The 18184-nt window shown below is 38.9% G+C and overlaps 1 protein-coding gene across 1 annotated transcript; it reads left to right on the top strand.

Moving 5' to 3' along the window:
• The first annotated feature begins 761 nt into the window (after nt 1-761).
• On the top strand, nt 762-16702 carry LOC110056678 (uncharacterized). Its single transcript, XM_089279741.1, has 20 exons — nt 762-1077; nt 2495-2604; nt 3346-3428; nt 3866-3952; nt 5224-5271; nt 5663-5724; nt 5841-5953; nt 6281-6397; nt 6583-6669; nt 7004-9135; nt 9614-9704; nt 10062-10135; nt 10529-10582; nt 11125-11181; nt 11428-11515; nt 12130-12229; nt 12844-12892; nt 13408-13482; nt 13839-13968; nt 14457-16702. The coding sequence occupies exons 1-20, from the start codon at nt 890-892 to the stop codon at nt 14642-14644; spliced, it is 3933 nt and encodes a 1310-aa protein (XP_089135867.1). The 5' UTR covers nt 762-889; the 3' UTR covers nt 14645-16702.
• Nucleotides 16703-18184: the final 1482 nt, after the last annotated feature.

Here is an 18184-nt window from a genome sequence, read left to right as displayed (position 1 = left end):
TTGAGACTGTTACAGAACTCGCTTCTCTTCCAAACTGGAAGAAAATTATACTCTTAACCATTTTCTCTTGGATTACACCAAAACAGCTCAGGCTACATCAATAAATGCCTCAAATGGTGTGTGTTTAATTATGTTAAAAAACCAGATGTATTAATCTTGGCATTCAGCGAATGCAGCCTGAGAGTAATACTTCTTCTTTTTGTACTGTTATAAAGCACAAAAGGAAGTGACGAGAAGTGTAGGATGTAACCCGAGCTCCGGGCGAGTCTTTCTCCCCCTACTTCTGATTCAAGAGTGTCAGGAGCGTTTTCGTCACTTTCTTGAGTGTTCTCTAACAGAACAGAGCACGGTCAAACCCTTTGTATTTGTTAATTGATATACGGGGCTTAGTCACGAAAATGCCACGCGACAATTATGAGTCACGAAATGAAACCTAACCTGGCGCGATTTCTAACTTCTGCTGATTGACAGCACTACTACACATTCTATTGAAACCCTCGAACCACTCCTCAGATCACTCCACAACGTCAAACAATGTTTTCCATTTAATGGTCAAACGTTTTACAGGGCGTTAACACCAATTACGGACTGGGTATACTTAAACAGCAATCGACGAGCGAGCTGACGAAGTGAAGCTAACTCTCACAGAATTTGCACAAATTAGCACTGTCATCCTGTTATCTTGTGACCCTGTAATTGGTAACCTCCCCGTTATCCCAGTTGTTACGTGCTGAACGTGCTCAACCGCGCCGGAGGTTGGGATTGAGAATATCCATGTATGGATTTGGTGGCACAATGGTGGACGGTGAAGATTTGATTAAGTTAGACTGTCTTGTTACCAAGATTTAGCGACGAAAATCTCCGAAATGCGACGAAATATAGCTGCAGTATGAGTTTGAATTCTAGATTTGCTTCTGCTAGTCAGCTTGGACAAAGAAATTTGCCATATACAGCTGACAGTTATCGTAACTCAAGTCGTGAAAATGCACATGAGAGGCAGGCTTCTTCATCGGCCTCGATCACTCTGGATGAGAACTTGTCTAGGTTATTCGAGTGTATGAGACTGGAATATGGCACGTAAGTTGGACCGACAATCTTCTCGCTCCTTCTGAAGTATAGCAGTATTTGTTATGGCAGAAATTGCAGATTTCAGGGCAAGCACTACTTCATAGGTCTTCTATGAAGACTTGCATGGCCGAGAAGGTTTCAAATACTAAGTGTTTTTCTATGGTGAATCAATTCATAATTTTCTATGGTGAATCAATTCAACAAAGAGATAAATGTTGTTAAATTCCTTGTTAATTAGTTTGTGTTTATCGCATTGAATACTTTCTACCACCTGATCTCTTGAACTCTTATGTAAGACTGTTAATATACAATTCATTGTTACAGGAAACATTGATTGAGGAGGCTCTGTTCTAATAAATTACGATTAGCTCGAATTTTTTGTCACTTGAACTCGTCAGCTCGTTGTGGACATTATTTAGAAATACTTTCATATTTTGAAGTGTTAAAAATGGTTTGAGGACACTTTCACCACCCAAGTGAAATAATGGTAGTAAAGTTTTTTGCTTATAAATCTTACTACTGTAGTAGGTAGACTTTGTGGAACAGCTGCCATTGGAAAGAAAAGGAAGTGTTTTGTGTCACATGGCTTGGACGTGTCAAATGAAAAGGCTAAAGCATGTTAACATTCCTTCACTGAGTTTGCTTTTTTGCTATTCTTTTTGTCCTTGCTATATTCTCAGAGAATGATAATTCAGTTGAAAGTTTTTGTTACATTTTCTATATCTTTTTAATTTTTTTATTAAAAAATTATTCTTCCCTTTTTATGTTTTTATGACAATAGACTATGAGTAGTCGCTCCTTTGCTTAGTCTGTCCTCCGTCGCCCTCGGACGAAATTCTCGCCACCAGGATTTTGCGTGCCCTTTTCTTTGTAGCAGTTTTTTGTGTGGACTAAGCGAAAGAGGGACTACTTGTAGCCTATTATGACAACTGTTTTAAAGAATAGCTTGTTCTTATTTTGTGGCTTAAACCACATAAGCTTAATTCAAAGTCACTTGCTGCTAAGAACTGTTGTTGTATATGCCTCTGTAAAAGTAGTCTACCTTTTTGGGTAGTACCAAAAGAAGTCAGTACGAAAATCATAACAAACCATACACAGAGTCATAATGGTGGAATCTACATCTAGAGCCGTGATCACGTATTTATGCTCTTTTAAATTGTGCACACTGATCCTCATATGCATATGGTTGAAATTGCTTGAAATGACCTATTAAACAAAGAGTTTATCAAGTTGTCCACATACTACCAGACATTTGGGAAATTATCCCCGATCCTTTCTAACCACCACCTAGGAAATAAGTTTTGGAAGTCAGAGCCTCAAGTGATTAAAGTGGTACAAGGCAGCAAAAACCTCTTGTCACTCCAGGAAATAAATACCTTCCAGTTCCATTTCCATTAACAGAGTCTTTTTTTTTTATTTAATGTAGTGGAGGTTTTCTGATTTCTCCAAAGTGGAAGAATTTCCGAAGTCAGAAGTTACAGTTTGCTGAAAAGACACGGTTGAACAATGCAATTTGGAGGTGCTGGCATATCCAATGTGAGTTTCTTTCAACACTGTGTTACATCACATGTTTCTTTTTGGTTGAAACAACTATACCATGTGCAGTTATTTCAGCCTTTGTTTTTTCATTGATATATATGACTGAGAAAATTTCTTCATTGTAATTGGTTGAGAGGAGGCAAACCTATTGTCAATGGGCCATAATCATATTCTTGGGATCGGACTGTAACTTGCTTACAATGGAGGCTTATGTGGGGGAATATCACTAAAAAGAGATTAACTCCATTTGCATCTGTGAAGACTCCTCGCATTAGCCTCAGTTGCAAGCTACTTCCAGTTCAATACCAAGAATACAAATATGGTCTATGAAGTTAAATTTGTATTGTAATTTTTTACAGTCAGTCACAGGCATGTTCGTAATTTCCTTAATCATATAACAATGAGTGATCATATGAAAGCTCAAGCAATATTGAGAATTTGCAATACTCATGATATTTGAAATTTTGTTTTCCAGTGGCACTTGTGTATAGGTTGGTTTAATCTGAGAGTATTTTAAAATATCCTTAAATGTGCTCACATTTGTATGATTACCTTCACTAACAGTTTTTAATGATTTTCCTACACATGTACTGTGCATACCTTATTTAAAATAAAAGATATTGATTCTAAGCAATACGTGTGAAATCAAAGACATCCTGTACATTTAATTACTGCAAATAAAGGAGGTATGTAAATGCTTCACAATTCTGACTGGACATATTTTCTTCTCATACACAGATTCCAAAGGGAAACGCCCGTTGTTTTGTCAGTTTGTACCTCCCCTTTCTGAGGAAAAGGAACCTTTTAAGAAGAAACCATTGGTAAGTTGGGTTTTTTTATAATTTGGAGGAAATTATTAGGAAAGATAGGTTTTGATTCAGTCAGGATATATCACCAAGAACTTACACGCTTCTGAACAAAATGGTGATATTCCAAATGTAACTTGCATTACTACTCCTTCTAGCTTCATGTTTCATATTGCTGCATGCCTAAAGAGGTTATGTGGAGGTTTCATGGCATGTCTGTAAAGTAGCTATTTAGCTAAGCGCATTTGACCATGTTAAATAGAGGTTATCTCTTATCTCTATCTGTGACCTCAGCTCCTGGGTTCAATGTTACTGTGACACAATATGTTTCCTAATTTAACATTTTTCTTTGTTTGTAATATGCACGTACTTGTAACACTATAAGTCATAGCCTCGCATATTTGTTTTGCCTGTTATCGTGGTAACACTTATGTGTTTTGTTTGTCACAAAGACTGTCATACTTGAAGGACGTTACTGGCGAAGAAAGTTGGAAGCTGTTGCAAGAGAGTACAAAAAGCTAAGAATTTACTACAAAAAGGTTGGTGTTGTAAATAATAATAATAATAATAATAATAATAATAGACTTGTATAGCGCTAGAACTAGACAAACATACTCAAAAGCACTTTACATTAAGTTACAATAAGTTAAAATAAGCCCTAGGATCAGTAAACAAATTTTCTGCGTTATTTGCATGAGCACTCTTGCATTTTATATTGCAAGCTGTCAGAAGTTTGTTTAAATATCAAATTCTTAATTTCACATATACAGCAGGACCCCACTAATTTCCCTTGGATTTGCCCTGTAGTCATGTACTACTGGCCATTTTGAACTCCTGCTATTTTGGACTGTTTTTTGGTTCCTCCGAGAGTTCGAAGTGGTTGGATTCAACTGTATTGTTATTTTCTCAATCTGATTAAATGCTAGGTTCAAATAAAATAATGTTGGATTCACAAAGTCTAGTTTATATAATAACAAACAAGCCAGCATTTATTAGAGGTCCAGTGAACATTTGAACCTCCATTTGTACGGCACCTAAACGAAGTACCATAATGCAAGGCTGTGGTCTAAGAAAAGTTACAAGGGGTCTAAAGGTTCCTAACCATTAAATTCTGGGTGCCCAGCACTTAAGCGAATATGAAAAAAGTAAGTTTTTCTAGTCATCCAAATGTAAAAGTTAGTCGCTTGTGGCACAGGGATACCTCTAGAGCACAGCCCTGACAATGAACCCTCCACTACATACATACATACATACATATACTTTATTTAACCTCGAATAAATTTTTGTTAGCATTGTCGGCAAAGTTGGTGCCATCATATTCTCCTTTTGTGTTGTTTTCATTAGTTAAATGTTGCTGTTAATTCACGAAATGTAAGGTTTCAACAACAAGAAAAAAGGTTTTCAAAATGGTGCAGCAATACTCTTGAAACACTGGGCCTTGAATAAATGCTGGAATCAAACAACTGCCAGGTCTAAATAAGTGATCCTTTGGGACTAGACAAAATATAGGATGACTGTGTAACCATTTTTTCCCCAACATCTGCATTTAACTTCTCATTACTGCTACCATACAATTTATAGAAATTGTCTCAGGAGAATATAATGTTGTACAAAATTTTGTGCTATCTTGCATCATTAAAATGTTATTGTCAGAGAATTTATAACTTATTTCTATCAAGAATGAGAGAAAGTCAGTTTATTTTATTGTTACTGAGTACCTGAGTTTTTTCTGGCTGTTTTGTTTATATTTGAACTTTGATCCAATTGTCACATATTATTATTAATACATACTTTTTTTTCTTTTTGCCAGTGGTCAAAAACTCCTAATGCCAGCCCACTTCAGCATTTGAGCCTCAGGGTACGCTAAACCCTTTTTTCCTTTTTGCCTGTGTTAAATTGTGTTACATTTGAGGTACAGTTGAACATCTATTAAGCGGCAAACCTTTATTTGGCGGCCAGAGGCCAAAGTCCCTGAAAAATTGTCAGCTATACACTGTAATAAAAACCTCTATCCAGTGGCCACCTCTATTAAGCAACCATGGTAAAGAAAGTTGTCTGTTCACTGCAACTACATAAATCCAGATACACACAATCAACATATTAGGACTTACTTAATAAGTCTGTGGGATAAGTTTGAAAACATTTTCAGTTGAGCTTAAATGACTAATTCTCCGTAAGGATTATATGATAAGAATTAAAGTGTAAGAGTGTTGATCAAAGTAGTATTCCTTGCTCTGTATTTGTTGCAGGCTCAGCAGATTGATCAAGAGATTGCTTTTCAGCTGGAAGAAAAAGAAAGAAGGAGAAAAAGGTCAGTGTGGCTATTGTCTGATTTCTTTTAATACCTCCATGGCAACTATTTACTTTCTCTTGTAGCATTTCTAATGTATGCCTCAATTCACCTGTTGTCTGTCTTTTATTCACCAGAACTATAAGCTCAGGGAGTGGTGAAGATGTTCTACCCATTAGCCCTCCTACTTCTTGTGGTGATCCACAAGTTGACCAGATGTTTAATGTTATGGACACAGCTTTCAATCATGGTAGTTTATGTCATTTATTGCTGTAGAGTTAAACCTCATACACAAACCACTCCTATAAGGGGAAACCACCTATAGCAATTTTTAGCCGTGGTCTCAGCTGAATACAAACGAATGCTGCTCCTAAATAGACAATTTTTCTGGTCCTAAACATGGTTATTTACAGGAAGTTTCAGTGTCTCATAGTTCAAAAGAAATCCTGAATTAGTCATACTATTTGTTACGCTACTTATTGGGTGCTCAATGTCACCGTTAAGCAGATCAGCAGAAGTAAACCACAGAATACATCATATGTTTTAAGGAAGTATTTCCTATTTTTGTTTTCTTCAGACGTGGCATTGTCTTCTTTGCCCGACACATTGTTTACCTCTCGATCAACAATGTTTGGAGGGGCTTACATCCCACGAGAAGTCCTGGAACAACAGGCTTTATCAAAACGACCTACAGGTAAGTAAAAATGGATTGTCATGGTAGATGATGTATGTCTGATGGAATTGTTTGCTATAGACATCATGAAACAGCTAATCGAGTACTTATCAAAGTTTCATATGGGGAGGGTCTGCCCTTAGGTCTAAACCTTTGCCTTTTATATGATGTGTTATTGACCTCTTAAATTCATTTTGATTACTCAGATGCACCAGATGTATTTCAAGTACCCACACTTGATAGTTTACAGCCCAATTTAGATGAATTTATGGAGCATTTTGAATCACTTACCGGTAAGGTTTGAAACGGCATTTGATATCATTTGACTGCAAGTTTCAGAGTAGGGAACTTACTCACCAGCTTGCTTTGGTTCTTTATCAACTAAGAGTCGTGCATATTGCCTTTGTTTTTTCTGTGGGTTCTTCAGTCCCATCCATGTTGAGCAATATTAAAATTTACTTAAATTTTATTATCCTCGACAATTAAGGAATTCAAGGGAAAGAAAAAGATAGTACAAATAAACCAAAATGTTTGCCTGACTAGCACTTGCATGACCTCAAGTATTTTGCAGATTGCATGGAACATTTAAGTGATGCCATTTTAATTTGTTATCCTGTTGGCTTCTAGGCATGCTTGTTGCAAAGGAAGCACAAAATGCAGAGAACCAGCAACATTTTGTCCAACAAGGTGACTACCAATGCCAAGCTGTTGGCACAGCACCAAACAATTCCACTATGTTTGTGAACCAAGGGGTCCCATATGAAACAAATGTTTCAGGACATGATGAAGTCATGGACCATTCAGGAGCCTATGACTGTGTTGCCCAGCAAATGTTTTCAGCAGGCACAAACAACAATGCTCAGATAACTCAGCAGGGTATGCAGCCTACAGGACAAGTTCTTATGGAAATCTCCAGTGCAAATCCAGCTGTTGGTTATTCCTTTGATTATGGTAACGTCTTACAGGGAGAAAGCTTCACTGCACAACTAGAACAAACTGTGCCTGCGCAGTCACCAGGTTTAAATCCAACAAACAAGCAGCACCATGCAACATCTCCAGTACAAGGCGCTGTCCTGTCATCCCCTGTTGAACAGCCTCAGTTGCCACCATATTCACCACCACCACAACAATACTTGCAGAGTCCACTTGAGGAAATTCAGGCTCAGCAACTTGCGTCATCTGGTGTTAGTAATGTTGATGTTTTAAGTCCTTCCAACCAGTTTGTGGGTAACGTTGATCCCTTTAACTCATCAAGGCAGATTGACACTTCAAATCAGCCAAGAAAAGGAAGACTCCCAAGAAATGTGTCAGACTCTATGCTGTACACAATGGACTTGTCACAACTTGGAACATCATTTCAGACAAACCTCTTTCCTTCAATGGAAAGTAATCTGCCTCCACAACTGGAAGCCCCGAATCTGGTGGCACATTTGCAGTCCATACAGCCCCGCACAAGGGTAACATCAACACCATCAGCAGCTACCCAAGCAAAACGGGCACGGCTGCCCAGAAACATGTCTGACTCTAAACTGAGCAGTTTAGCTAGCATGTCAAGAAGCCCCACATCACCCCCGTCTTTGCCAACTGTGCAGTCTGCAGATGTCAGTAACCAGCCAACATTAAGTTCAACTCAACAACCTGGAAGGCGAAAACCAGGGAGATTTCCACGGGTCATGTCTGACACATCTCTTATTAGTATGGGACAACAACGGCAACAGGTGGCCTCACCACCAGCAGTTACCAGTACACTGACCGCTCAGCGTAGACGGAAAATGTCTGATCCACAACACCTTGTTAGTGCTGCGGTGGCTGCCATGCCATCTCACACAGCAACCTTCACCAGTACCACAGAAACACAGTTGTACAACACCAATAGCAGTTTGTCATCTTTATCAAACACACAGTTCTTGGAGCAGTTGCTATCAGTGCCTGTGTCCTCTTCAGGTGGGGTATCCACTACATCTCAAGCTGCTGAATCCTTCCAGTCTGCAAACAGCTCCGTCATAGGCCAGCTTCTCACTCAGCAGTCCACACCATCTACTGCTACAGTGCAAATGCCTGCAAGAGATTCAAGCAGTTTAGGTGGTACACAAGACCCTGCTTTGCTCAATCAACTTTACCAGTTGAAACAAGTGTTACAGAAACAACCTGTTCCAACAGAGCTTGTCAATGCATTAAATTCCTTGACTAACACTGGAGCAACCCAAGCAACGCAACACAAACAAGACCAGATACAGGCCATCCAACAGAAATCTGCATCTGCTCGGCCATCACTTCAAATGAAGCCCCAAAATCAAAATGCTATCACTCAGGCTCTTCAGTCCTTGTTACGTGCACCACCTAACATTGCTATTCAGCCATCAACATCAAATAAACAGACTACCCAAGCGAGTAGTTTCTCATCGCAGTCATCACTTCAAGCACCAATTGTCACATCTCACAACATACCAGCCCCCACAGTCACCATTAAGCACCAACCCCAAAGCAAGCCTTCTGGTCCAACTGTCGGTCAAAATGTTATGCCGTCAGCACCTGTAATACTTACATCTCAGAGTGGTATCCAGAGTACTGGAATGTCTGTCCAGAACACACACACAGACCAAATGAATAATGTGCCTGAAGTGGGGAGCACTCCCATGCAGCCGGTGGTGAATATTGGACCTTCACCTGTCCAAGGTCGTATTATTTTGCCTGCAAATGTAAACCTTAGCACATTGTCACTGGCTCAACTTGGTTTTTCACCAGTGGCACTTCAGTCGGTAAGTATAAGGTATTATTAAGTAATCAGTGGGTTGAAATCAAATCAAGTGGGTTTAGTTTGTTGTGGGTGACTGTCTTTTTCCTTCATACATTCTGAACACTAAATGTAACAGTTTTGCAGCAAGGTAAGCATTTCCAAAGAAAGCACAGAAGATAATCTGAGACTGATTTTTGCCTGTAATCACATGGGTCAGGGTGATATTAAGGATTAATATCACATATGTGTTGTCAGAGATTTGCAGAAATTGTCTTGAGTCAATTACTGATAAGAACAATCTACAATTGTTGAAAACGCAAACAATTCTAATTCTCGATTTTATGAAGAAACGTGATCACTTTGTTCATAACAGAAAGGTCAAAATTAGTGCTTTTTTGTGCAAAACAATTCTATAAATTAAGCATAATCCCATAGCAAGTTAGTAAATGATGTAACAAATATATAGAGTGCTCTGTTTTGTTGTCAATTTATGTCTTCAGGTTACTGTTAGCATGCCATCAAGTGTAGCAAACAGTTCCTCATCTTTGTCAACAGTAGCCACAATGAGTGTAGGCACCAAAAGTTCAGTTGGTGAGTACAGGAAAAAAAATTAATGAAAGTGCTACTCGATAGCTTTCAGTTAAATGGTCACATACCAGGGTTTCATCCACTGATGCAAAAAGTTAGAACCACGCTGTACACCATGTGAAATGAAATTCCCAATAGCTTTCATTTGAATGGTCACACACCAGGGTTTCATTAGCCTGGAGATGTAGACGTATTTCCGGCTGTCACTTTTGCCTGCCGTTTTTTGGCGGAAATAAGCGATAGCCAGAAATGCGTCTGTGTTCGCAGGCTAGGGTTTTATCCGCAAAAGTCAAAGTTTGAACCGCCATAATTGATGTTAGATTTGACTCAGGAAGTGAGCTGGTGTTATTTTTCATTCAGCTGTAACATCAACTACTGGTTTGGTTACTGAATCGCAGGATACTGGAGGAATGCGACCAGCACAAACACTACCTGTAAGTATGAAAAATGTGCCTTCAAACACGGAATCATTGTCATCCTATTATTTAAGCTCAGAAAGCATTTGTCTCCCTTTGGGCTACTGTCTTGCTTCCTCTACTCCTGAGATATGTCTGACATTCAAACCAAAAGTTCTATTTGTTCTGTAACGAAGGAAAAGAAAAATATTTAAAACTAAATAATCCAAATGCACGAAATTTGAAAGAAGTTGAAAGTTTGTGAACCCCACCTGAATTGCAGCCTAAGGTTTACTCAAGTTTGCTTTGCTTTGTGAAATTAAGATGACGGTGAAAAAGTGTTATGCTAGATGATGTTGATGTTATAATTTTGTCAAGTGATCATGGCATACATTATATGGCTGCTACTACAGTATAAATTGTATGTTTTAGACTCCAGGCAAACAGACCAGACCAGTAACCGCAGAGCAGCGAGAACAGTACAAGGTTTGTCGTGTCATTTTACTGCTTATGCAGTTTGTAAGATAGTTCTTAGGGCTCATTGAACACATGATGGGTTTTATAAATTTACTTGAAGTTAGTATTTGTGGGTCTGTGTTAGTTTTGCGTGTACATTACTTGCAAAAAAACTCCGGACGTTTAATTTTCAGACACTTTTTATCTCATTTTGGACATCTTGCTGAAACATAGCTGAAGTAAATTTACGCCTGTAAAATGCAAATTAGACTGAAACAACATCTATGAAAACGATGGTCTTACCGCAACCTCAAGGTTTTAAGAATACACCGACGAGAAAATAACACAAATGCTATCAAGCCGTTAGGTATGTAAAGAGCTTTGGAGATACCATTAAGTTTTATGCTGTGCTGTTAATATTTCGTACGCTTAAAAGTTTCGGACGGTTTTATTGTCGGACACTTTTTTTTGTCCAAAAATAAAAGTGTCCGAATGTTTTTGCAAGTAATGTACCTTTCAAAGTCAAACGTTTTCGCTCTTGTCACTCAGTGATTTCTTTACTATATTTTTAGGAGCACAGAAGAATCTCGCACATCACAGCAGAGCAAAAGAGACGTGGGAACATCAAAGTGAGTATACCATACATGCAGTTAGGAAGCCCCTGAATAATCCATTCATTTAACCTTCATTGAGCTGTGCAGCAGTCTGTTGGCTTCAGCAGTGCCTTCACCTTCATATTGTCAAGTCTTATGTTCAAAACTAAATTGTTAGTTCACCTTACCACAAGAAAAATATTCTTCAAAGAAAGGTACTTAGCCCTTGATTGTGTTATGCAGGCAGTTTGTAATGTTGGTTACTTGTTCACTCCTCTTTAGATGGGCTTTGATCAGTTAATGTCACTTGTTCCGTCACTTGCTAATCAAAGAAACTCCAAAGTCAGCAAAGCCACAGTCCTGCAGAAAAGTAAGTTGGACATGTTGATTCCCAAGACCGATCAATTCCCATAATTTTTCTGTATAATGTAAATAATATTATCACGAAAGTTACAAACTGAACCAGACTCTTGGAACTGTTTTATATGAAAAGAATGTATGACATCACACACACTTGACGCCTTTAAGTCATAACTGACTTCAAAATTATGAAGCAGTTTAATTCCCGTTATTCCTTAATCAGCTTTCCTTTCATTCTCACAGTGCAAGCGCAAAACGATGAAGACGATATATTTTATACTTCAAGTTAGGAAAATTTTGCTCGGGCAAAATTTCACGTCTGTCAGTTGAACTTGCTTAGTTACTCTTGGACAGAGAAATATTTTGCTCAATTAGCAAACAACAAGGTGATTTGCCTCTCATTCACTAGTTACCAGCGCACACTTTCAGTTACGTAATTTATTTAATATGAGAACTTCCTAATCTTTTTCACCAACCTTATTCTTTTCTTTTACTGTTTGATAATTTCCTGTGCGACAAAAAGAATATTTTGTCGTGTTTTGTAGTAACTTGGTTCTGGGTTTTTTTTTGTTTCACTTGTCCATGTATATAGGTCCCGAGTTACTCATTATATGTTTATTTCAGCCGTTGAATATACCACTAAGCTACAGCGGGAGAGAAATACCATGCAGGAGGAAGCTGAAATGCTTAGAAAACAGATTCAAGAGCTCAATGCTTCCATCAGGTATGTCACTGTATGCTTTTGAACAAGTTCGATTTCGTTAAGTCTTTTTAGAAACAAACCTTGTGGAATTTACTTGATATTGAGTAATAAAGGCTTAACTTTTTGTGGCGTAAAATGACAAACGCACAGTTTTACATGTGAAACTACCTCTGATCATTATTTTGTGAAGTGTCAGTATCTTACTGTATCTTCTAAGAACTTATACACTAATTTCTTTGACAGTCTTTTTGGCGGGATGTGTCTGAGTTGACCAGCGTACACTCTTTGATAGTCTGCCCAGAGACGGTTTCTTTTTCTTTCTTTTTTTTTTTTTGCTTCGAGTTACTTTTTTCTTCAAGCGCGCGAGCGATGCTAGCGCGCGAGAGCGAGCGCGGAACGCGAAATCCCCTGCGGTTAGTACTTATGCTTGCGATCTCGTCAAACTCTAAACAAAATAGAGGGTCTTTTGACAGACGAATACTTGCTGATCTGCTGATTTGCATTGTTGCAGAATAACACGAAACTGTGCTTTTGTAAAAGTTTAAGTTCACCGTATGTAAAGTAAACAGGGGTCTTACGCTTAATACTAGATCATCAACAATAAGTGAGTTATGTCTGTACGTTTTCCTTTTCAGTATGTGTCAACAGCAGCTTCCAGCCACAGGTGTACCAGTTGCTAGACAGGTAATTTTACTGCTGTACAGAAAATGGCGAATCAAAGGCGCAGTAGAAATTGTATATTCATAGAAGATGGGAGGGTTTGAAAAGAGGGAAGGCGAGAGTTTGAACTTCCTTGTGTAAATTCTGTTTTGGTGATCCGTACTACCCCAACGTATCGACAAGATGTGCCAGAAAATCTGAATTATGAGTGCTGAGAGATGTTGAACTCCGCCATCTTGAAAGTACGGACATCTAAGTTGGGTAAATTGAGAACGAGAGTCAAGGTTTCTGAACCAAGAGTTTGAACGTTTTCTCTTGTGTGAACACAAACTCTGGTTTTATTCCTGTGTTGTGTCTGCCGGCTCTTGTTAAATATGAAGCTATATCTGTGTCATCTGTTGACTACTATCAACTCGTTTGACCGCGCACTCATGATCATTTGATGACTGATCCATGCTCATTTCTCGGTAATTTTGTTTGATCCTTCAAGCATAGTGTAAGTAGCATTAACATAAAGTATTAATGTTGTTGTGTGACAGCGTGTTGACCAGATGTGGACCATGTTTAATCAGTACGTCAAGACTCGGACACAAGACAACTTCAAGTTCTGGATCGTATCCTTTTGTTGTGTTCGTGCAGTGATTTTCGTCTTCGTTTCTTTTGACACAAACTTATCCTCTGGTCAACCTTCATGCTGTTAGCAATCACGTGATCGGGCCAGGACATTGATTTAGATTGGTTAAGTGTTACGCCTAAGGTATTTGAATGGTTGTCGTCTCTCAGTTCTTCTACCCTTTGCTTGAAGAGAAATGCCATGGATACAATTCAGTTTCTGTGGGCTTCCAAAGATAACAAAATTACATTTTGAAATGTTATTTGTTTTATATATAACTGATGACGCAGTATTTAGGGGAATATGCTAATTTTAGCTGATGATTTTGAATGCTGTTGTGCTTGACTTGTTGTTCAGTTCAGCGTGTTGATGCGTCAGTTGTTTGAGGAGTACAATAACATGGTATCGACAGCCAGTGTAGAGGACTTCTGTAGAACGGTACTAGCCTGGCTTGAGCAGCACTGTTCATTACCGGCACTCAGACCTGGTAAGTACCAATCCTCTTGCTTGTTGCATGAATACACAACAACGTTGTGTAACTTAAAGACTTGCTTAAGTCTATCATGAGTTATGCATGTGAACTTTCTTTCTCGAGTTTGAAAAAGTCTGGCAGACCATTTCAATCTGACTCGTCCCCAGTCGTCTTTATACATCTTCATACAGCGCGCGGCACGGCGCGAGGTGGGAGTGCACAGTGAGATGGGTAGGGAGAAGGCGAGAGAGTTTCCCATCAGCCCTTCCTCCGCAACGTCGCCCTTCTCACCCCTTGCCGTGCCTCGCGCTGTATGAAGACGACTGGGGACGAGTCATCTCACGTGCGAAATTAAAAATGACGTGTAATTTTTGTCCGGCTGAGAGCTAGTTTCACAAGTTAAATCAACTTTATCAAAATAGATATTACGTGAATTTTTCCGTTCAAAGACTTATTGAGAAATAGGCAAAAACGCCACTGAGCCGTAATGTTTTTCTCTTCAGCGGCCTTATCATCGTTACGTGACCTAAGTAAAGCCACATCAATCTTGTCCGACCCATCTAAAGTTCCTGAGCAAGCTCTTAGAGCTGCTGCCTCTAGAGACCCAACAGACCTCGCCGCCATGATGGCTCCTGCAGGTGCCAATGGTGGGCCCGGAAATACAGGGGCTCAGGGTGGTGGCTTCAGTTAAAGAGGTGTGCGCAACGAGTGCTTGGCAAGGATATTCCCTTGTAATCAGTAAATGGGAATGGAAATGTAAAGCTGAGCAGAGGAAACTGTCGCGTCCTGTTCTTCCTTTAACTTATCGAGGCGACAGTTTGGACGATCCTTCTGTTATAGCGTGGTATTCAAGAGGGAGCCTACTGATAATCTGTTCTAAGTTAGCAGCGAGTCAACGCATTGTACAGCATCACTGAGGAATGGGTCAGTTGCTATTCTTTGCGATGAGAAATTGTAAACTGTTAACTGGCTCAAATTGGCTTATCCGTAAAAAGGACCCATCTACCAGAAGTTAACGGTACCATCCTTCAGGGTTCGTACAGAGTCTGGAATTCTTGAAATAGAATAGAAAAGAGTCTATAAATTTCTACTAAGCTGCAGCAGTTACTTAACTTGGCCTTAGCCAAAATGTTCAATAACAGAATCTTCAGAATTCTCTCCATTGCAGCGCAGTTACTGTGCGGTTACAGTTTATCATGGTTACTTGTTGGGAAATGTGCTTGTTTTTGAATCTGGAAAAAAAGAAAATGTTGGTTTGGAAAAATTATAAGAATAGCTTTCAGTTGGGCATAAAAAATGTGTACGAACCCTGAATCCCTTATTTATATTCCTACCTTAGCGCATGCTCAATGTAGGACGTGATGTGACATTGAGATATGAGCTCCGTACGCAGTAAGGATGCGCAGAAACAGTTCACGGGAATGTCTTTAAAATGACGATAGTTAACATGATGCTGGAACTCAGTGTGTTATACTCGTGTGCTGAAACGAGAACTTGCATCACTTTCTTCTGAAACACAAACGAACAAACAAACAAATATAAGTTATACGAACATTGCATCAAATAAGCAAGCACCATATGTGTTAGGAATTATTGATATATACCTGGTTAAGTGTAAGCAGATTGGTGCTCGCTTTATATGTAGTGTTGCGAATTTTGTAACATTGGAGCCGACTGTAACAGGACTAGGCCCGCGTTTAACATGATTTTTAATCTAAAGGCAAAATTTAAATACAATAAAAAGATAATTTTTTTGATTAAAGAAGGGCATAATTGGCTCTCACAGTCATTAGTTACGAGGAATATCCGAGAGGAGAGAAAAAAATCATCTTTGTTGTCTTTCATAAAAGATCGGGTTCTCTTGGAGTTTAGAATTGCAGATTAGATGTCATAATTCGCATATATTATTCAAGACAAACAAGATTACACTATATCCGTATGATATTGGTATATTTTTGCTGTTGTGGTCTCAAGATGACTTATCTGTTCCTGAAAGGAAATTTGTTTTCCTTTCAAAGCTATTCTTTATGAGGATGGTTTAACCCAGTCTCAATCCCAGCCGAGTCTTCCTTGATGTGAAATTGAGGCGAAGTCCTTAGGGTCAAATTTAGATGATTTTCGTATGTACCTTTTACACTTTTCACTGCGCAATGTAGGAAGTGGGTGAAGTAGCTTAATTAGAGGGGACTAAACTTGTACATTGCTTTTTTTTCTAGTCTATTTATGCTTTGCATAGTTGTACTTTTGTTCCATCTCGTTCACCAGATCTGTCCAGTACAGCATGTCGTTCAGTCGCTATGCTCGATATAAAACGAGGGTTTTCCTTTGCGGTACGTCCTGTCAGACAGGTTTGCCAACAAGTTTACTGGGTATCGATATTAAGGCACAATGGCAGGCTTTTCCAATGCTTTTTCTGTCCAATACTCAAGTTATTTAAACTGCCTCCTCTCCAGTCTTTTTCTCGGTTGGAAGAAGCAAACTACTGACGAAACAGAGGGAATGATGGGAAGAAGCTTCTCACTTCTCACCTTCGCGTCAGGCGTTTCATGATGAGCCTGTGGAGGAGACAGTTATTTAATCCTGTTTCTTTTCTTTTCTTTTATTTTGCTGTTTTTTCGTTTGAAGGGTACGCAACTAGTTTTTGCCTAAATAGTAGTGTTATGCTTAAGTTAAGTGCAGATTTAATTTGCAGTGAACTCTAACGCGAGAAAAGGACATTTTACAAAAATAAAACCACTTTTGTACAACATCCTGCTTGTTGAATTTTTTTTGTGTGGGAGAGAGCGGAAGAGCTTTGTTTGTTGAATTCGAGCTGAGTAAGTCAAGAGCCATCATCATTATTCAATAGCTGACATGCTACCGTAAACTTCCTAAAGTAACGACCCTCGTGACTTTCTTAGCAGCCTTTGGGGCTTGTTACTTTCGGGATGCAAAAAAACGTATATAAAGTTGGTACGACTGAGCTCTTTTTACGAAATAACTCAGACGGAAATTCGTAAAAACAGTTCTTAAAACATGAGATACGATTGCTGCCACATGGTGGGCTCTTCAGATGTCTATACCGTCTTTTCAGTGGTTAGTAGGAAAGCTTATCTTACGGTAAACTGTACTTGATGGCGCACTGCTATGTTAGTCTGCTGTATCGATATCAATTGAAATTTGAAGACACGTTCCTTATAATACCCTTATGTTTTGTAAATGATATTAATTTGAATCAAAGTTACTGGATTAAAATTCTACGGGTTTCGTTGTAACACGGCGCAACATTTACTGACAAAGCACGAATTGGCATTTTACGCATAACCGATTCATTCCCTTGTTGTAGTGTGCCTTAAATCAAGTTTTACCGTACGTAACTTTCACCTGACTATAAATTGGAAAAATACAGTATTAAACCTGGGTCTTACTTTTTTCGGGAGATAGGGTGGGCTCGCTACTTTCGGGGGGTCTCTACTTTGGGGCTTTACTAGCGGCTACAATTTTTTGACGTTACTTTCGAGGGGTCGTTACTTTCGGAAGTTTACGGTATTCCACAGAGATTCCGTGTGCGACTGTGTGACTAGTCGCGCTGGAGAGGATCGCGGGCGTTTGCGAGCATACACATCTCCAGTGACAAGAGTGGTCAAGAGTTCCTTTTTATGCAAAAACTATCATTTTTTCGTAAAAAATCGTAAATTCAGTTAACTAGGGCTAACTATCAAAAGGCATTTTGGTTTCTGTGCTGTTTCATCTGGAGGTTTTAATTTTGCCTTAATGGTTTGCTTCCATGACCTGAAAACCTCGTAAATTATCCTTTGTTAAATTAACATTCGATTGACGTGAAAATAAATGAACCAAGGGGAAGCGCAACATTCAAGAGGAAAGTTCTGTTTCTGTGATGTTCACATTTTGAACTGCTCTTTGTTTTATTTTCCCATTCAATTTATAAGGAGGACCAAAGAAACGGATCAACATTAAACGATTGCATGCATGTTTATCGGCTTTGAAACAATCGTTCTTAATTTAGTGGTAATGGTTTCATCGATTTCTTTGCCACAATTAACACTGGATTGATATCATAAATTATTTTCAAAGGTACCGACCGTCTGAAAAATCGATTAAAAATTCGCTAGGAGTTGAAGTCGTCAACCACCTTCCTAATTTAGACAATTTTCAAATTGAAGCATTCGTTCATCTAACATGAAGTATTTTCAATTACTCAATCAGCCGTCCGGTATTAAGATTGGTGGCG

This window comes from Orbicella faveolata, unplaced genomic scaffold (genome assembly GCF_042242905.1).
Source record: "Orbicella faveolata isolate gen_17 unplaced genomic scaffold, um_ofav_v1 contig_47, whole genome shotgun sequence".
Taxonomy (NCBI): Eukaryota; Metazoa; Cnidaria; class Anthozoa; order Scleractinia; family Merulinidae; genus Orbicella; species Orbicella faveolata.
Note: the sequence above shows the minus strand (reverse complement) of the source record. Positions and strands in the feature narration are given on the sequence as shown.